This window comes from Lemur catta, chromosome 6, assembly GCF_020740605.2.
Source record: "Lemur catta isolate mLemCat1 chromosome 6, mLemCat1.pri, whole genome shotgun sequence".
In the NCBI taxonomy this organism is placed as follows: Eukaryota; Metazoa; Chordata; class Mammalia; order Primates; family Lemuridae; genus Lemur; species Lemur catta.
Window position 1 is genome coordinate 77,681,486 of NC_059133.1, and position 21,603 is coordinate 77,703,088.

Consider the following 21,603-nt stretch of genomic DNA (forward strand, 5'->3'; position numbering starts at 1 on the left):
TCTCGAAGTGTGTCCACTCCCCACTATCAGCGTTACTGGGAAACTTGTGAGAATGCAAATTATCAGGCTTCACCCCAGACCTACTGAATCCTAGTGGGTAGGGCCCAGCAAGCAGGTTCAGCATCATCCAGGTGCTTGTAATGCATGCTAAAGCGGGAGAAGCACCGGATCATAGCATTTTCATCAACAGAAAATAGCAATTAGCATCAATAAAATCCACTGTTAAAACAGAACCTTAAAATGCATCCCACTGGGACTCTGATTACCATTTGTTTCTACAGTAAGCCATCCATTCTTTCATGAGGGCCTGGAAAGTTTCCAGATCCACATGGGGGTCTTTCTTCTCAGGATCCAGCATGTTCCACAGCTCCTCAAGGCCACTGTCTTCAGAATCTTGGCTATGTGTTTGTCTCAGGTAATCCATTATTTTGGTCACTCTGACTGAGCCTTAGGAAGAAGAAAGGGAAATGAGTTTTCAAAGATGGAGAAAGATACACTTTTAACAAGAGAGGTGCTTAACTCCTACGTCTCCTGCATCCTCCAAACGTGCTACACAACCTTCACAGTCCTGTCACGCTGGCATGGTATAGCAGACCACTGGCCCTGGGCCAGAGTCCAATGGACCTAGTGTCAAATCTTGGCTCTGATAATTACCAGCTGTGTGGCTTTGGGGAAAAAATCTGAGCCTCTTGGTTTCTTTGTCTGTAAGATGTGAATGATGATACATATCATATAGAGTTGTGAGGTTTAAATATTGATGATATATGTAATCAAGACTCACTTACGGGAGGTGATCAAAATGGCACTGTATGTTTTCTCTCATTCTTTCCTTAAAAAGCACTCAGTGAGGGAAGTTTTCCCTTTGCTGTACATAAAATTTCAGTCTCAAGTAAAAACTTCAATTCTTTCTTTGCAGGAGAAGACGGAGTCCATTCTTAGACACAATCAGTCCTACCGTCAGATTCAGAAATTAAAATCACCCAGACTATGTTACTAATTGACACACTAATCTTCTTTAAACATAAGACTTCTCTCTTACTCCCAACTAAAGCCTGCTTTGGGCTGGCTGCTTGCCAGGGAGAGGAAAAAATAAGTAGAAGGTTGACAGGCTGAATGCGAGAGTGAAGGGTCTTCCCTTGAAGAAGAAAGAATAGAACATGACTTAAGAAAAAAATAAGTCTCGTAATTAGGAAGAGGAGATAGTTGTAAAGGAGACTGAATAACTTCAAAGGGAATATTAATTTAATGTAACATGTCATTTAAATGTGATAGTAAGTATTGGAAAGAGAAACAAAATGACTAATACAATTATTTAGAGAGATTATTTTATTCTTTATTTTTAGTAGAACTGGAAAGAAAGCTAGAACACCAACAAGAACATATTTATCTCATTTTCCTTCACTAAAACTCTAAACCTTCTATCATATACCTCAAAACTAGAAAGGTCTCCTGTGATGGTTAATTTATGTGTCAAATTGACTGAGCCACAGGGTGCCCAGATATTTGGTCAAACATTATTTTGGGTGTTTTTGGATGAGATTAACATTTAAATCTGTTGACAGAGTAAAACAGATTGTTCTCCCTAATGTGGGTGGGCCTCAGCCAATCAGTTGAAGGCCTGACTAGAATGAAAAAGCTGACCTTGCCCTGAGTGACAGAGAATTCTTCCTTCCTGGCTGCCCTCAAACTGGGACATTGGCTTTTTTTCTGCCTTCAGACTCAACTGAAATGTTGGCTCGTCCCTCATCTCAAGCCTGTTGGCTTTTAGACTGGAGCTATATTATCAGCTCACCTGGTTCTCAGGCCTTAGGACTTAGAATAGAACAAATCATTGGCGCTCCTGAATCCCCAGCTTGGGGACTCACCCTGCAGATTTCAGGACTTGCCTGCCTCCATAATCACATGACCCAGTTTGTTATAAAAAATCTCTTTAGATAGATATAGAGATGTAGATATATTTCCCCACTGGAGGACCCTAATACACATCCCCATTTCCTTTCAGTGAAGCGTTCTTATTTTCTTCAGAGAAATAATTTCTTAAATCCTACCCAAGCAGAGAAGCTTCTGGAAACAAATAAGTCCCACTCATGCTAACGATATAATTAAGAGTACACACAAAGGCCAGGTGCGGTGGCTCATGCCTGTAATCCTAGCACTCTGGGAGGCCGAGGCGGGTGGATCGCTCAAGGTCAGGAGTTCAAGACCAGCCTGAGCAAGAGCGAGACCCCGTCTCTACTAAAAATAGAAAGAAATTATATGGACAGCTAAAAATATATATAGAAAAATTAGCCGGGGATGGTGGCACATGCCTATAGTCCCAGATACTCGGGAGGCTGAGGCAGTAGGATCACTTGAGCCCAGGAGTGTGAGGTTGCTGTGAGCTAGGCTGACACCACGGCACTCTAGCCCAGGCAACAGAGTGAGACTTTGTCTCAAAAAAATAAATAAAAAATAAAAAAAGTACACACAAATATTTTGCTACAAAATGTTCATAACAGTGTTGTTTTTAACAGAAAAGATATCCATATAGGATTGATTGGTTAAGTAAGTTACATCCAAAAAATGTATAGCACATGAAGAAAATTAGTTTATGCACACAAGTATTCAAATTATTAAGTGAGACAAAGAAGATTATAAAACAAGTCTGGAAACATTTTTCATGCATACTTATGGAATATGTTATTATAGTATATCATATATTTAAATAAAAAAGAATGGCCAAAAAAAAAATCTGAAACCATTTTTAGCAATCATGTTGGGGTAGTGAGGTGGACAGACCCTTAGGCATTCCTGTGATCCTACCACCTCCTGACGTTCACATCCAGTGTGACTTGGGACTTGCTTCTAACCTATAGAATATGGCAAAGATGGTAACTGTGTGGCATTGCATGACTAAGCTACCCAGGACAGTAACACCTGTCTTGCTGGAGTCACTCCCTTGCTGGCTTTCTGGGCTGCCTATGTTGAGAGACCCAGATGGCCAGAAACAGAGAGGCTTCAAGCTGACAACAGCCAGAAACAAAAGCCCTTTTTGGCCTATAACCACAAAATGCTAAATTCTGCCAACAAAAGCAGGTTATTTCCCAGTCGAGCCACAGATAAGACGGCTGCCCGAGTCAGCACCTTGATGGCAGCCTTGGAATTCCTTAGCAAAGGGTCCAGCTAAGCTGTGCCTAGACTTGTTATACACAGATGTTGTGAGTTAATAAAATTGTATTGTGTTAAGCTGCCAAATTTTGGTAATTCATCAATAGAGAACTAATATAAGTAGTTTGGTATTATTACTCTGAAACTATTGTGTGTGTATGAGTAAAGCAAATGAGCATTTGTACTGGTGACATTGAGAACCAGGATTGTCATTGGGTGAGAAAGTGATTCAGAGATACAAGTAAAAACCTGACAGTTCTGAATTTGCATTGGAAGAAAGACTATGAACTCATAACGCATTTTAGCTTCAACAAAAGTTAGTACTTTCTATATCTAACTACTGCAAATGGCTAGAAACAACCACCCCTCCTTATGCCCAGACTGTGCATTCTATATAACATTTTCCATGAAAAGGTGCCATGGCTCCTTGAAGAAATAACTGATTCCAAGGCAGGAGCAGGAAATGTAAAAGATAAGCCTAGGAAATTTTATAATACAAGGAAAAACCAGGACGCTATTAAAAGCTATGGGGCACACATCAAAAGTATTATTACCTGGGACATCAGGCTGCACTAGGAAGTAAGAAAATGCCATCGAAAGAGGGAATATATCAGAAAGATGCAGGAGCCAGCTTGAAGAGTATTCTGATGGTCAATACTGGGATGATTTGGCATCAAAATAAATAATGATAGCAACAAATTATAAACCACCAAATATAAGAGGAATCCAGAAATTCATAGTAATAGTAATTAATTAGTAAGAAGATAAAACTCTTATGGCAGATTGACAGGTAATAAACATAGCAAGAATGAGGGAGAGAGAAAAATTCCCATTTGGTATAGTATCATCATAATTAATTCAGGCAAGAAAGATCAATGAATGCTAAAAGGAGTGAGTGAAAGTTTGATGAGGAAGAGGATACTTATATACACTCAATGTCTCTTCCTATAAAATGCTTATTAACTACAAAGGGGAAAATCGTAACTTTACAATGGAGAAACCTGGCAGACACCACACTAACCAAGTGACCAAAGTTAAAAATCCTGACATATCCTACTGAGGACACACCGTCACTTCTGTAGTATGCCTGCCAAAAATGAATAACCTGAATCTAATCAAGAGGAAATGTCAGACATTACACAAAGTAACTGGCCTATACTCTTCAAAAAAGTTAAGATCAAAAAGACAGAGAATCTGAAAAACTGTTCCAAATTAAATTAGACTAAAGAGATGTGACAACTAAACACAAGGTGTGATTTTGGATTGGATCCTGGACCAGGAAACAAAAAAGGCTATGAAGTATATATACAGTACTGAGACAGCTGACAAAATTTGAACGTGGAACTGTGAATTGGATAATAGTATTACACCAATATTAAATGTTCTGCTATATGGTCATGTGAGCAAATGCCCTTTTACATAGAAAATACACACTCATGTACTTGGGAGTAAAAGGGTGTAATATCGGCAACTTAGTCTCAAGTGGGAGAGAGGGAGAGGGAAGGGGAGGGAGAAGGAAGGGGGAAAGAGGTGGAGAAAGAGGAAGGAGGGGGGGAGGGAGAAAGGGAGAGAGAAGGAGAGACCAAAGATAAAGCAATTGGGACAAAATGTAAATAACTGGTATATCTAGATAAAGGACATATGCAAATTATTTGTACTTTTCTTAAAACTTTACATTTTGATATAATTTCAAACTAATAGAAAAGTTACACCCCACCCCCCAGACTCTGTAGTCAACATGAAGTGATTCCTACTGCTCGTGCTGCTCAACGATGGCACCAATAAGATAAACATCAATAAGACAAATAATTATAATGGTTAAAATATATCACATATGTTAAAATCATGAATTCAGAATAATACACAAAACTTCATTGGTCATCTTTGAAGGACACTACAGGGACCAATTTATTATTTGCAAACTGGTAGATAAAGGGATGCAGTCAAGCTTTTATCCTGCCTCTCCTTCAGGACACAAGACCCAGAACAGCCAAATAGTTGATAAAGCAGAGTGGAATTTCTCTTTATAGATGTATTCTAGTTGATAAATTAGAAAGGAATGATAGAATATTACCATTTGCAAGCCCTAATGAAAGAATAGATCTAGGCCTTCGTCATCAGCCTTTGCCTTCTGATGAAAACACATAACACTATCTATGTAGAATTCTTGCCCCCCCCCAAAAGCAAAAAACAAAAAAAACCCCAAATTTTTAAACATAAGAGACAGAGAAACAAGTTAAGTGTTCCAACAAACATACAATCACCAAATTTCAGATTATGGGAAACTATAAAAGAACCAGTTTCTTTAACATAAATTAAAATGCAAAAAAGAGAGATGGAAAAGGAACAAAATAGAGCAAACAACCAGTTGCAATGAGCAAACCTTTCTTGGGTATTGATTTGAACAATAAAACTATTTAAGAAAAAAATATATATATTACACCAATGAAAAATTTTGAACACTGACAAGATATTTGATAATATTATGAAAGTATGTTACTTTTTCAGTTGTAATAATGGCATTGTATTTGCATTTAAAATCAGTCATTATGTTAGAAATATGTGATGAAATATTTACAGATGAAATAAAGTGATGTCTGAGATGTGCCTCAAAATAATCCAGGGTGGAGGAAAATGAGTGGGGTTGAAATGAGACATAACTGCTTATAACACAAATATAAGCGTTCATCGTACTATTATCTCTACTCTTGTATTTGAAATGTTCTATAAAAAAAAATTTAATCCAAATAAAACAAAACCATACTGACAGAGGAAATTGTGTAAAGATATAAAACAAATCAGTAACAATGGTTACTCAGGGAAATAAGATTACTGATGATTTTTTCTCTTCTTTCTGCTTATTAATGTTATTAATTTTATTACAATGAGCATGAATCATTTACATACTAAAAATTACTTGCAGAAATTTTAAACAGAACACATCTCCAAAAAATGCAGAAGTGAAAAATCTAAAATTAACTAAAAATTTTGAGTTAAACTTGTATGTAGTGGTTTTATGTATTTTTTTTTTTTTTTTTTGAGACAGAGTGTCACTTTGTTGCCCAGGCTAGAGTGAGTGCCGTGGCGTCAGCCTCGCTCACAGCAACCTCAAACTCCTGGGCTTAAGCGATCCTACTGCCTCAGCCTCCCGAGTAGCTGGGGCTACAGGCATGCGCCACCATGCCCGGCTAATTTTTTCTATATATATTTTTAGTTGTCCAGATAATTTATTTCTATTTTTAGTAGAGACGGGGTCTCGCTCTTGCTGAGGCTGGTCTCGAACTCCTGACCTCGAGCGATCCACCCGCCTCGGCCTCCCAGAGGGCTAGGATTACAGGCGTGAGCCACCGCGCCCAGCCAGTTTTATGTATTTAAAATATATACTTCTTGTGGGGAAACACCCATGACATGTAAGTAGTTCCAATCAATGATTACAGCTGGCAAGTCAGCTGCTAAGCTCAATAAAATCATTCAAGCCACTGTTAAAAAATGCAAAATAGGTACAAAGAAATTATAAAGAAATAACCAAGACTTAAATAGCCAATTTTATTCCCAAATTAGGTTGCATCTACCACATGCATAGACAGAGACACCACCTACCCCGAACCATTTCCCTTTCTCTCGCAATAGAAAATACAGATGACTTGGTTAGTACCACCAAATGTTAAAGCAGGTAACTTTCGGCTTACCTTTGTGTTTTGTGTCACATGCATAAAATATACCTGTGAGCACCTCTTCCTCACAGGCCCTGTTGGTGCTATCTGTTACATCTTTGCCATCGGCAGCTCCTTGTTTCCATCCTAGTAGAAGAAAAAGTTTGCAAATCTAGATGCTTTTCTGTGCTACAATGATGACTTTCAATTTTTTTGATTTAACAAGAAAACCTATTTTAATAAACAGTCACCCATAAGACTGGTTACTTAAATGGACCAACAAAAAAGTAGTCTCGAAAGGTCTCCTGTTATTCATTTTTCCTTTTGCAAGTTTTTGAGGTTTTTTTGAGACAGGGTCTCACTTTGTTGCCCTGGGTAGAGTGCAGTGGCATCATCATAGCTCACTGCAACCTCAAACTCCTGGCCTCAAGTGAGCCTCCTGCCTCTGTCTTTCGAGTAGCTGGAACTACAAGTGCCCACCAGGATGCCTGGCTAACTTTTTTTCTATTTTTTTTTTTTTTTGTAGAGACATAGTCTCACTCTTGCTCAGTCTGGTCTTGAACTCTTGGCCTCAAGCAATTCTCCCACCTTGGCTTCTCAAAGTGCTAGGATTATGGCCTCACTTTGTAAGTGTTATAAAAGGGAGGGGAAGGAGAGATGGTGAGGGAAATGCACTTTTTTGCCCTTTAATATGAAAAGTGTCCTATGAAAAAGCAACTACTATAACACAAACAGGAATATTTTTTAAGAAAAAGAGAAAGCAGAAACTAGCTCTACAGATAATATGTCATTTTACATTGTTTTGTTTTTCAGTGCCTATTACATATGGGACTCTTGCAATCTTCTAAGTACAGTTCCCTACATTGAAATGTAGGTTCAACCGGCCTGCAAAATTCACCTGCTCCCCTGGCCCATGTCCTTGGCTCCTGCAATGGAACCCACACTCCATTACATGTTTGTTTGACTCTTACACAAAGAAATGCCGAAATGGTCATTTCACAGCAAGACACCTGAGAACTGTATGAATTTTAACTCCCCTGTATCTATGTATTCCCATCATGACATTCTAATTTGGCCTGGAGGAAGTCTGTTTGCAGGTCAGTAGAGAAATATCACTTGATTGTGATTATAAATACAATCCAGAATTTCTATCAGGTTTTTAACTGGAAGCATCAAAAATACTTACATTTTACACATAAGATTTTCTTTTAGGGGAGGGGAAGGAAACAAACATGGTTAAAACCGAAAAGAAAAGATGGATGCTTCCATCCAAACTTTAATAATGTGGATTTCTTTTTTTTCAGTTCAGGTATTCTAAATGTAGATATGCTTATTGCTCTACTGGAAGAACAAACATTAAAAGATGAATATTTACCATCTTCATTCAGAGATAATTTCTTCACCACTGAATCCTGAGGATCAAAACATTCAGAGCTTTGACAAAAGTTGGAATCAAAATCAAGTGTCCAGGTACTAAAATTATTTTCCCTACAATAGTTATGCAAACCCTTGTTCCAGAAGAACTCCTCTTTTCTGATCTGTGACATCAAAGATGTATAACTCTTATTGCTTTCTGACCTTGGCTTTGAGATGTTTTCAGAACTTGTGAGAATAACAGAGTAGGTCTCAGTCTCAGGGGGGCTGAGGAGAGCAATGGATGGGGTTCTTGGAGATATTATTTGAGGAGATGAAGTGAAGGTGTCAACTTTCTCAGAACTTGACAAATGAGAGTCTGGCATAGGAATGTGAGCAGCTGTCAGTTTCCTCAGTACCTCTTCAAAATTTTTCTTGGTGTTGGTCTGTGGACTATCAAAACTGCTAGACTGGTATTTGATTATCTGTCGAATGGGATTCGAAATTGCTTCTCTCCTTTGGATGGCTCTGATTTTTCTACAGATGCTTTCCACTGGGTTATGGCGCTTCTCAGGGACCTTCCTGGCAGAGGCCATTGGTGACTTTCCTCCAATTACACAGACGAAGTGGCTGAAGTATAGGCAAAATAGATACATATTTAAAAGTTAGCACTGTCCTAACAATAATTTAGCAACAGGCAATTTATTCCCAAATCAACTTCGGAGGGCTCAAGACCAGATGCTCAATTGCTTTAAGCAACTTCCCATGCATTTAACTTTGGCAATCAAACTTCTGGAAAAGAACAGCTGACATGTGTAAAAGATTTACCATGTACCAGGCATAGTGCTAAGCTCTATACCCTTCAATTCATTTCATCTTCAAAACAACTCTGAGGGCCGAGCATGGTGGTTCATGCCTGTAATCCTAGCACTCTGGGAGGCAGAGGCAGGAGGATATCTTGAAGTCAGGAGTTCAAGACTAGCTTGAGCAAGACTGAGAGTTTGTCTCTATCGAAAATAGGAAAAATTATCAGGGTGTGGTGATGTGCACGGGTAGTCCCAGCTACTTGGGAGGCTGAGGCAGAAGGATCACCTGAGCCCAGGAGCTTGAGGCTGCAGTGAGCTATGATGGTGCCACTGCATGTTACCCAGGGCCACAGAGCAAGACCCTGTCTCAAAAAATAAATAAATAAATAAAAAATAAAGAAAAGAAAAAATTAACCAGGCACAGTGGCATGTGCCTGTAGTCCCAGCTATGAGGGAGACCAAGGCAGAAAGATCACTTGAGCCCAGGAGTTCGAGGTTACAGTGAGCTCTGATGACATCATTGCACTCTACACACAGCAACAGAGCAAGACTGTCTCAAAAATTAAATAAATAAATAACTAGTCTAGGCAAAGAGTTACAACCATTTGAACAGTTACAACCAAATAGTTGAATAGTTATCAAAGTATTAGTTTTGAAAGTTATGATTTTTAGGACCTTGACAAAAATTTCTATAGATTTTTTTTTAAATCCCCTAATAAAGAATGAACAAAAAGTACAGAAATTTTAAAAGAGCTATAGTTGACAGGGAAGATGATGATACTCAAAATCCTCTCAATCTGGCTTTATCTTACTTGAATATGATGACCATCTGCTCCAGCCAATGAAGTTTCCACTATCCTCTACCATTTAGGACCATCTCTGAACCTTTATGTTGTTTCCTGACAATGCCTTCTTTTCCATCTATGCAGGGCTTATCTTTCCATGTGTAGCCTAAAACACATTCCTCTATTAAAATTCTGGAATCAGTTTATACTCACTGGACTCAACTCCTTCTGATCTCTCCTAGGATTTATAATTGTACTGTATATTTTGTCATTTAATTGTTTTTTATTCTTGGATTATTTCAAATGCGTGTGCATGTTGTCTCCTCAAAAATGCTTTTAATTCTTGCTTTCAAATGCCATGATGTGATTCTTTTCTAAATATTCAATACATAATTGTTGGCACCACTGCTAATCTGCAATTATATAGAATACCTATAATTACCAGGCTTGTGGCCATGCCCCCCAGCTGCTGTGATTTTTGGCTCCCAACTACGTTCAGCTATCACTTTTTCTGGAGAATTAACCCCCTTGTCTAAACAAGAGCTGCTCAATTGTTCCAGTGGGAATGTGGAAGTGAAATAGTAGTAATGACAGAAGAGAATTTGCTCCTGAACACAATGCACTCCAAATCTACAGGGAACTATGGAAGTGACTCAGCAGGAACACATCTGACTTCCCCATGTCAAGCAAAGGGCCTCATTAAAGACTGGTTAGGTATCTATCAGGGTTTTCGATTTGAGTTGACTGTTTCTCCCTTCTAGAGCTGGAGAATTGAGGGACAGGTTGGGTATGGGGCTAATAGATGCCCTGGAGCTAGAACCTCAGATTCCCAAACCCTGTGTACCCATGTCACTGAACAATGTGGTGTGTTGTTCAAGCCACAATGAGAGGCCTCACTTTGGAGGCATTTGTAACTGACCTGGATTAACGTTCCTAGTGTACAAGACACACATTTGTATTTGCTTTTCCAAAGCATTTTTCTCCTCCTACCATCTGTCTCTAAACTTCTACGACTCACCTGAGTCCTGCTTAGTGGTCAATAAGCTCAACCTTATGAAGAGTACACTTAAGGCACTGGCTCTTCATGAGCTAACAAAGCTTCACAAGATTAACTTGTTTTGCTTTTTCTAATATAAAGTAGAAAATCTGTGGGAGTGCGATAAATAAGATGGGGTGGTAAAGATTTCAAAATTTATGCCACCTTCTCCATATACGGCTTGGAAATATCTCCTGTCTCTTCTGTCTAAACCTCTTAACCTCTTTTTCAGTTTTAGATCCTGGTGGAAAAGATCAGCTGCAGTCTGCCAGAATACTTAAACATACAAGTCTGACTTGCCTTGTATTATTGTACAATAACTGCCTTTGAAAAAGCATTAACTGAAAATTAAAAACAGAGTGAATTGTCCTACGAGAATCAGTTGCTTGGCGTCTTTTAGAAGGAATTTCCCCTTATTTATCTGTTTTAGCTGATTGAGTATTTACTGTGTAAGATGATACACCTGTAGAAATCCCGATGGCAAGTGCTTCTTTTGCTTTTAGGTTCTATGAACCTCAGTTACGTTTCGCGTGCTTTTAGTATCCATTCCTGCAAGCAGTCAACCAATATTTATCAAATACCTACTAAGTGCTAAGCCCTGTGCAGATACTGGGGATACAATGATGAACAAAACAGAGCATCTGCTCTCCTAAAACCTGTAGTCTGTGGAAGATACAGACATGAACAAGTGAGCCACTGGAGTTGCCAGATTAAACGCAGGATGCCCATAAAATTTTAATTTCAGATAGACAATGATAATTTTTTAGTATAAGTCTGTCCCAAATGTTGCACGGAACATACTTATACTAGAAAATTATTTGTTGTTTACTTAAAATCCAAATTTCAATGGGTGCCTTTTATTTTTATTAGCTAAATCTGGCAACCCTAAAGCCCACAAATAAATAATTACTCACATAGCCAGGAACTATGATAGCCTATAATAGATTATCCCAGCTTGGGAGTGATTGCAGGGAAAAATTTAGGGGCATCTATTATGTGTCATGCAGTATGCATAATAGTATACAAATTGTTAGCTAAATCCAGGGTTGGAAACAGAACATTTTAAAGGGGAGCTATAAATACGCTACAGGAATTTCCACTTGGATTCACATGAGCTAAATGTAAAGTAAAATAATGTTAGAGATTTCCCATGCCGCTTATTTCACTAATCTTACTGTTTAATCCCTCCTATTGATTGAATATGCTTCACTGTCCTTGATTATGGAATCTTAGTCCCATTTATTATTGCCTGAATTGTCTTGTTGTACATAGTAAAAGCTCTTGAATCAATGCTTTTCAACCATCTGCCTGATCCAAAACTATAATGCAACAATGAAAAGCCTCTGATGATGGCAACAGTACAGTTGGGGAACCCGCGGCCTCGAGGCCACAGGTGGCCTCTGGATCCTTGAGTGTAGCCTTTTGACCAAATCCAAATTTTACAGAACAAATCCATTTAATAAAGGGATTCGTTCTGTGAAGTTTGGATGCAGTCAAGGGGCCGCACTCGGGGATCCGGAGGGCCACATGTGGTCTTGAGGTCACAGGTCCCCCGCCATAAAAATTTATTGCAAAGAAAGTCATAACATTTATACAGAGGTACAAAAGTAGCATCCTTGAAAAAGCTGGCAGGTTTCAGGATGATTCAAAAGGCTCTTTAGAAAGCCTTCTGAATCAAATTCTAACTCACAAAAAGATCATGTTGACCATGTAATTATCTTTCCTTTACCATTTTTTCCTTTACCACAGTTTTTTTTCTCCCTTTACTAATGTTATTTCTTGAACATCGAACTTTCAAACCTTAGGTCAGGCAGGCAGATTTTTTAAATTATTCAATATTTGATTATGAAAGGCAGACAAATCTTTCATGACTCACCTGAGCTCCACTTGGTAGTTTAATTAATGTAAAATCTTTAATTAATGGATGAAAAAAATCTAAATATACATGTAGATAGATAACTAGTTATAAACAAGGGGCTCCTTTTGCCAACACAGCCCTTCACCAATGATTAGATGCCACGAAACTCTTCATCAAAACATGAGAAGAAACATCTGTTCACTAAGACATTCCCAGGAAACTCATCTTTAGGGAGCTCAGTGGGAGGGCAGACCATGGTTTTCCACTTAACCAGCAAACTTTATATTTGCCAGATTAAACTGTTTTCAGTCTCTTTGTGACTAGTATTTTATGTGATAAAATAACACTTACTTTTTCCTGCCCTTTCTAGAACAGTTGATAGCAGCTGTTAATCAAGATGATTTGCAAACAAGTCCCAGATTTAGTAAATGCTCAGCGAGTGTGTCATCTGCAACCTTTCTGATTATTAATAAATGCAAGCTGGTATAGACTAGAACCCTCTCCTCCCACCATTCACTTAACCTTGTTATATTAAGCTTCTTGGCTGGGTCACACCAAGCTTGTTATAAGCATCTCTTATTGGAACAATTCCTGAAATAGCAGAGTAACACATATGCTTCTGAAAACTGTGTTCTTCTGTTTCACTTCCTATTGTATGAGGTCTGGTTTTCTTCTCAGAGACCAGGAGAAGACCTCCAATAAATCTCTGACTCCAAGAACTCAGGTGCTCCCATGTTCTTTAGTCCACAAGACTATCTTACTGTTTTCCACTAACGCACATTCCAGATGGCCAAGCCTGGAAACACCATTAAGGATGTTAAGTATCCAAAAACCCCTTTGAAAACAATTCTGGGATTTGCCCGTGGTAACAGCAACACTTCTGGGGAACCTAGCTTTACCACTCTCAGCTACCAATCTTTTTCCCCCTATTATTTCAGTGGTTTTCTTTTCTAGATTGGTTTCAAGTTTTCAACGAACTCTGTTGAACCTCTAATATAGCCCGATATTGGAGCTTTGTCTCATTTGCTGCAGGCATGTCCAGGTTCGGGTTGGGGTGAAGGAACAACAGGGCAGCTTAGCTCTGAGATTGCTTTTTTAGTTTACTGTTTAGGGCAGTACTTTCTTGGCCTTAGCTGACTGACTGAGGGCCAGCATCAGCCAAAGTTGAATTATATACTTGGGGAAAAACTCACCACAGTATTTTCACTTCACTTTACCAGCACTCCAAGAACCATCTTCTGCAAACTGGGAAGAGAGAGCAGCGGCCTACAGACCAGATGACGTGGGTGGAGCCAGTTTCTACAGGGCAGCTGGGTGAAGGGAAATTTAAAAGCTGGAGAGGAGGGAAGCCACTGATCAGCTGCACCTGCCTGGGTTCTAGCCGAGATAATGAGAGCAGCAGTGCGAGCAAAAACACGTAGGAGGGGGAGGATGACAGCTTTGGGTACAGGCGCCATTTTGGTGCACTCCCCACCACAGTAATAACAAAATAAAGCTCATTCCCAATATACTATCTCTAATTCTCTCTAGGATGAAGGAAAAGTCATTTTTTTAATTAAATTTCATAAGTTGCTATTGGGCCAAATGTTTCATAGTTTTTAAAACATTAATGAAATTCTCCCTGCCTTTTATGGGACCATATCTGGTTTGGGAGACACAGTATATAAATTGTACAAAGTATACTAATGAAACAAAGAAATACATGAGTGGCACATAAATTAAGCTCCATGGGAGGTCAGGATAGGGTAAGTTCAACATAGGTTGAAAAGTGTTTATAAAGGAAGTGGTACATCACTGGGCTTTAAATAATAAAACATTTTGGGTAGCTGGGGGCTTGGGCAAAGCTGAGCAGTTGGGAGACAGAGAGAAAGCACAGTGGGGAGACCAAGATTGTTGATTGGCATCACCGGGCAAACGGGGTGATGGAATGGAATGGGGAGATAGGTGGGCGGATGCGGAGCCGTGGAAAAAGTGTGAGTTTGGAAGGTAGGACATGGCCACATTCAGAATTGAATGAAATCTTCTCCAATGCCATTTCCCATCCAAGGAAATACTATTCAGCTGAGACAGTATTTGATCTTAAAAACAGAAGAAAATAAAACCTACCGTAAAACAAACAAACAGAAAAGCAAACCAGGATCAGGGCTGTAACCACACAGCCCAATGCCCCCAACCTGGAACATTTTGTCATCAAACTGGCAGTTTCGTGTGATACCCTCCAGGCTTCTCTAGCCGGACCACTTACGGTCCCTGTCCCTATGTCTCACAGACATTAACACAGGTGATTTCCTACTTCTCTATTTTCTCTCTCCCCTGCTCCACCTGGGGCGCTCTGAAAATCTAGTTTTGGAATATCCAAATCTTTATATATGCTTCTCTCATCAGGTGAGAAGAAAGGGGAGTCAAGTAGTTAAGAGTTGGGGCTCTGGGTTTAAATGATCTCAGTTCAAATCCCAGCTCTGTAGCTTGCTGACTTTGTGACCTTAGACAGATTGCTTAACTCTCTGTGCCTCAGTTTCTCCATCTGTAAAACTGCATCAATATCATGCAGTGACATCCTGAGTGTGCTGCATGCACAGTCCACAGAACCTCGCAGCACATTCTGAGTACGCAGTAACGTTAGGTATTATCATGCACTGTCTACAAGTCCTTTAATTTGTTCTGGTATTAGATTTCCTCTTAAAGCACCAAATGGGCACCTAGAAAGAAATGACCAGTTAGCCTATTCCTCTCATGAGACTTGCTCTGTTTAATTTCCCATGAAATGTGCTATCATAACATCCGTGCTCATGATCTGTTTATCAATCCACAGATACCGAAACTAGCAACACCCAGGGAGATTTACCTCCTAGTCATAAAGGAAGCCAGTAGCGAAGCCAGAAATAATATTCAAATTCTGAACTCACTAGACCATATCGCCTGTCTGACAAATCATACTCTTCCTGCTTCCAAGGAGTGTGTCATAACTGAGGTTTCTCTGAGCAATAAAGGGAATAACACAAACTATAAATTCCAATGGATCTGTAATGAATTGCATTAACACGTGATTTCATTATTTATCTAATATTGCCCTCGTTATTGTTCTCAGAGAGCACCCACAATGCTGGGCTCTGCCCACTGAGAGCAAACAAGGAAAAGAGCAGACCCTGGACGACAAAGCCTGGTGATTCCTGTACCTGCCCCAAAGCACCCAGAAACATGCAGTCTCTACTAAAACAGCTTTTCCAACTCTGAACACTTGTTTAGTTAACACGGAAAACAGTACAAAGGGATCAAATGCAGACTTGACAAAAAGAAAACCAAGATAGAGGTTCATGTTTTAGACACACTGAAGGTAGATTTGGTAACATAGTTGTTACTTGCCAAGTAACCTGAAAGCAACTCAGATAACCTGTAAAGGATAGCAATCCCAGCCTTCAAATGGCATTTCAAAGAAATTAAATCTTATCATGTAAATAGGTCAAAAAAAAATCTATTTAAATAACATGTCCCCTTCTCTCTAATGCAATCTCTGATATTGTTAGATTATCAAGCTTTAAATATATGTTGGATCTCTAGGATTAATCTCTGCTTGATCCAAGGAAGTCATTCTGTCTAACCAAAGATAAATGGGAGTGGGAGGGTGTTACTGTTTAGAGTCACTACTTGAAGAAAGGGAGGAAAGAAAGAAAGAAAACCAGATAGTGGAATCCTCCTCTAGTGTATGCATGGACAAACATCCTTTTTTTTTTCTCAAAACCCACTCAATGGGGTCAGGTGCAGTGGCTCACACCTATAATCCCAGCACTTTGGGAGGCCAAGGTGGGAGGATTGCTTAAGGCCAGGAATTTGAGATCAGCCTGGGCAATACAGCAAGATCCCATCTCTACAAAACAATAGAAAGATTAACCAGGTGTGGTGGCATGTGCCTGCAGTTCCAGCTACTCGAGAGGCTGAGGCAGAAGGATCGCTTGAGCCCAGGAGCTGGAGGTTACTGTGAGCTATGATCACACCACTACACTCCAGCCTGGGAGACAGAGCAAGACTCTGTCTCAAAAAATGAAGAAAAAAAGTGCCATCTATTTCCTAAAGGACTTTGACTGATACACACTCAGAGATTCTTACATTACACAAAGGATGTAACACCTCCCTTAATTTCTAATATTTTGTCTTTATTTTTAAACTCAGTGTAGCCTTTCCTTCTGATTAAGAACTTGCAGCTAATTCAAAGAAAGAGATTTGACCGAAAGAAAAAAAAAACTGTACAGATTTTCATTTTAAAATTTTAATAGCTGTTGCCAAATTGGTTTCCATAGAGGTTGTACCAATTTATAGCCTCTCCAACAATCTGTGAGCCTGCTTGTGTCCCCACACCCTGACAAATACAATGTGTTGATCTCCGCCAATCTGATAGGTGAAATATGGCAATCATTTTAATTTGCATTTCTCTCACTATGGTTTCGTGTGTTTAAAGCCATTTGTATTTCCATTTCTATGTTGTATTTGTTCATATTCTTTGGTCATTTTTCAATAAGGCTTGATTTTATCCATTTCAACAGCTTTTTATATATTATTAGATTTAGTTCTTTGTAATATGTATTACAGATACATTTTTACCATGTGTCATTTATATTTTTTTGCTTATGGTGTTTTTTGCCACACAGATTTTTTTTTTTTTTTTTTAGTATAGTCAAATTGCAATCTTCTTTCATGCAGCTTCTGAGTTTGTGTTAGCCTTAGAAAAAGCTTCCTGGCTCCAGAATTATAAAAACATTCTCCTATAGTTTTTTACTAGTGTTTTTATGATTCCATACATTTGGAGTTAATTTTAGTGTTTAGAAATGGGACTCCACCTTCATTATTTTTCAGATGGCTACCTGGTTTTCTCTAGGAAATTACCCTACTGGTATACTTGCACATATTTACAAAGAAAAATGTAAAAATGCATTTATTATAGTATCCTTTGGAATGGCAAAATATTTAAAACAACCTTAGCATCTTTCAACAGAGTACTGGTTATTTAAATTGCAGTTCATTTACACACTGGACTAAAATAGGCCTGTTTAAAAGAAAGAGGTTCTAACAGTACTGATATGGTATCCCAAAATTATGTGGTTAAGTCAACCCTACACTGAAGAACAGTGCTTACATTATTTCTGATTAAAACAAAACAACAAAACAAAACGGAAAAAACCATACAATACAAACACAAAACAAAACACACATGCACATACATACAGAAGAAACCAGAGACAATGATAACCCCAGGAGGGAAAACTGGGGAACTAAGGAACAAAGGTAGAAGAGAGATTTAATTATTTCTGCCTATTTTTTTGTTCCACATCCATGTAAAATATCACTTATTTAAATAAATGAATAAAGAAAAAAATAGATTTTTAAAACTCAAATTATTATGTTTTAGTGACTGATTCATTATCTCATAATGTAGATTTGTAAGATATTGTCATTTACAGTATTGAAACCTGCCCTTTCCTTCAGCAAAATGCTTTATACATGTGTGAAAATGTGGATAAGTAGCACCCTCTGCTGGTAAATAGTTGAAACTCAGTGATTGCCCCCTAAAATCATTTGTACACCTACCTATAACTTAATCTTAGGTTCAAGTTTGTGGTTACTAGTGTGTGTTTGAACGGTGTATCATAAGAATGATAATATTTTGTATTATCATTTTTAAAACATAAATTAATCTTCTAAAGTTAAAAAAGCTACACATTTTGGTAGCAGTCCGCAATTCTAGTGTTTTAATGGTTGTCTGGGTGCAGAACTTTGCTTTTGATCATGTGGGAACATTGAGGATAAAATAACTAGTTTTAACAATAGTTATCACTAATTTGTACAAAAATAAGCACGATTGTGTATGTTTGTCAGTCTGTTTATTTTCATCCTGTTCGTCACTATCATAATTCATTCATTCAACAAACAGAGAGTACTTGGTGTGTTCACTGTATATCCCTAGAACTCATGCTGGGGATACACAGTGAACACAATAGGCAAACTTCTTGTTCTCACAAAGCTTACTTCCTACAGAAGGAGAAAGAAAATTACATAACAGGCAAAAAAATACTATGTTATAGACTGATAAATGGCAAAGAAAGAAAAATAAAGAGAATATGCAGAGTGATTTTGGAGGAAGGCTTGCAGTTGTAGATGGGGTAGCCGAGGAAGGGCTCACCAGGAGGTATACTTGAATAAAGACCTGAGGAAGTGAAGGAGGCAGGCAGAGGATACCTGAGGAAATGCATCCTGGCAGAAGGAAGAGCAAGTGCAAAGGGCCTGAGGTGCACATTTGCCCAACATATTCAAGAAACAGCAAGGAGGCAAGTGTGGCTGGAGAGACATAAACATAGGGGAGAGTAGTTGGAAATGAGGTCAGAGCACTAAGGGGAGGGGAGCAAATTATACGGGATCTTGGTGTTGTAGAAGGATATTGGCTTTTGCTCTCAGGGACATGGGAAACCACCGAAGGATTTTAAGCAGAGCAGAGATGTGCTCTGAATAAATGAATGAAGTGAAGGGAGTCAAGGACAGAAATAGTGAGACTTGTTAGACGTTTACAGCAATAATCTGGGAGGAGAAATGATGACAAGAAGTCACGGATAGTTGGATGTAGATAGAGACTGTTAGACGAGGCAGGACATGCTGGCAGACAAAATGTGGTATGAGAAGGAATAAAGAAGAACTTCAGGATTCTGACCTGGTGTGCACTGTCTGGGCTGGGCACGCTTGAAGCTCCGACTTGGGCAGTGCAAACGCAATATATGTAAACTGAACATTTGTACCCCTGTAAAATTTTGGAAAAAAAAGATTGTGACCTGAGCAACTGTAGAAACATAGCTGCCATTGATTGAGATGGTTTAGAGGGAGGGAGGGATACCAGGAACTCAGTCTTAGAATGTTGAGTTTGAGAAGCTGTTAAATATTTAATTCACCCAGAAGAGTGTTTTAATTTTTTTTTTGTTTTTTTAATTGGCAAGTAAAAATTGTTTATATTTGTGGTGAACAACAGTATATTGTTGTTAATGGTAGTCACCATGACATACAGTAGATCTCTTGAATTCACTCCTCTAACTGAAATGTTGTACCCTTTGACTCACATCTCCCCAATCTCCTCACCACCCCAGAATAGTTCTTTGTTGTCCTATTTCCTATATAAACCTTCCACATAAAATGCATTTGTACAAAGTCAAAATAAAAGTGAAGCGGAAGTGTCCAATAGGCACTGGGATATATGGTCTGGATTCAAGGGAGAGGTTCGAGTTGAAGATGAAAATCTGGGAGTCCTCAGCATGGAGGTGGCACGTCAAGCTGTGGGAGCTCTTGACAGCCCAGGGAGTGAAGGCCGATAGAGCCCTACAGCCACCAACATTCACCAGTCTGGGTGAGGAGATGAGGGGGAACCAGAGAAAGACACTGAAAAATTGGTGGAAAATCCAGTGAGTATGGTGTCCTGGAAGCCAAGTGGAGAAAGAGATTTAAGGAGGAGGAGGTACTCGGCTGATGATCGGACCAGTACAACGAGGACTGTGACCTGACCTGGGATTAGCAAGGAAGGAGGAGGTCACTGGTGATCTTGAGAACAACGTCATTAAAATGTGTTCAAAAGTGAAAGGGCGGAGAAAAAGTAGAGACTGTATCTGCTTTGTCAGAGTTTGCTGTGAGAGGAAGGAAAGAAACAGACACTGACAGCGAGAGAAGTGGAGTTAATAGAATTTTTATTTGTTTGTTTTGGTTGGGAGAATAACCATGTGTTTGCATGTTTATGGGAATGATCCAATAAGGAGGGGGAAATGAAGGAAGTAGGAGAGAGAGGTAAAAATGGCAGAACCTGTCTCTGAGTTTGTGTCAGAGGATGACTCTTAGGGCACAGGTGGAGCAGCAGGGACAGGTTGTCCCCCAGGAAAGGGGAAGGACAGAGTATGGGCACAGATACAGATTGTGCAGGTTCAGGGGAGGCAGTTTCGGATGCTTCTTCTAATCACTTTAATGATCACAGGAGGCCGGGCACGGTGGCTCAGGCCTGTAATCCTAGCACTCTGGGAGGCTGAGGCAGGAGAATCGCTCGAGGTCAGGAGTTCGAGACCAGCCTGAGCAAGAGGGAGACCCTGTCTCTACTAAAAATAGAAAGAAATTATCTGGCCAACTAAAAATATATATAGAAAAAATTAGCCGGGCATGGTGGCACATGCCTGTAGTCCCAGTTACTCAGGAGGCTGAGGCAGGAGGATCACTTAAGCCCAGGAGTTTGAAGTTGCTGTGAGCTAGGCTGACGCCACAGCACTCACTCTAGCCCGGGCAACAGAGCGAGACTCTGTCTCAAAAAAAAGAAAAAAGAAAAAAAAGAAATGATTGTAGGAAAGCCATAGGGAGGAAGTGTTAGAAGTCTGAGGGAAAAGGGAAAGTATAAAATACTTAGAAGAATATGCAACAGAGAATGGATTAGGGAAACCCAGCATGATTGCTGGGCAGTATGAAAGATCGCAAGAAAATTCATGGTTCCAAATTTAACAGGAGACCAGCTAGCATGGTTACGTGTCTTTCAGCTGCATGGGTGCAGCCACAGCGTAGGTGGAGAATTGGAGCTAACTAGGATTATGATCTATCCGAGCAAGTACAATATAGGAAGAAGGACTTAGGAGAGTTGGGAGTGTATGCAAAGTAGTGACTCTACTCATGGCGCCAGGATTTAAGCTAGGTAGAGAGAAAACACACGATCATGAGATATAGTGTGAGAATGAGGGACCATGCAACGGTAATGTGACCAGTGGGCTGAATATCCTGGTAAGACTGAAGATCGGTAAAGCTGGGATACTAGAAGGGGTGAGCCGGAAAGTTAGCAGGTGGCAGGCAAAGAGTGGGATACAGTTATGACAGGGCTGCAGCATTTGGTAATGACAAGGTCAAGGGTACGGCCATGGAGTGAGTGGCTGTGTGAGTGTGCTCTAGTACCAGTGTCATCTGCAGGAAC

General features: G+C 39.4%; 1 protein-coding gene across 2 annotated transcripts in view; it reads right to left on the reverse strand.

Moving 5' to 3' along the window:
• Positions 1–21,603, reverse strand: part of IRAG2 (inositol 1,4,5-triphosphate receptor associated 2) — a 114,014-nt gene that overhangs the window by 77,653 nt on the left and 14,758 nt on the right. The window contains exons 1-4 of one of the 2 annotated variants that reach the window (XM_045554189.1): positions 13,832–13,875; positions 8,176–8,783; positions 6,837–6,947; positions 267–447 (exon numbers count right to left, since the gene is read on the reverse strand). In XM_045554189.1, the coding sequence (XP_045410145.1) occupies positions 267–447; positions 6,837–6,947; positions 8,176–8,749 (866 nt within the window). In that variant the 5' untranslated portion in view covers positions 8,750–8,783; positions 13,832–13,875. Of the gene's footprint in view, positions 1–266; positions 448–6,836; positions 6,948–8,175; positions 8,784–13,831; positions 13,876–21,603 lie in introns of those variants that run through there. The other variant, XM_045554188.1, reaches the window with a different exon arrangement.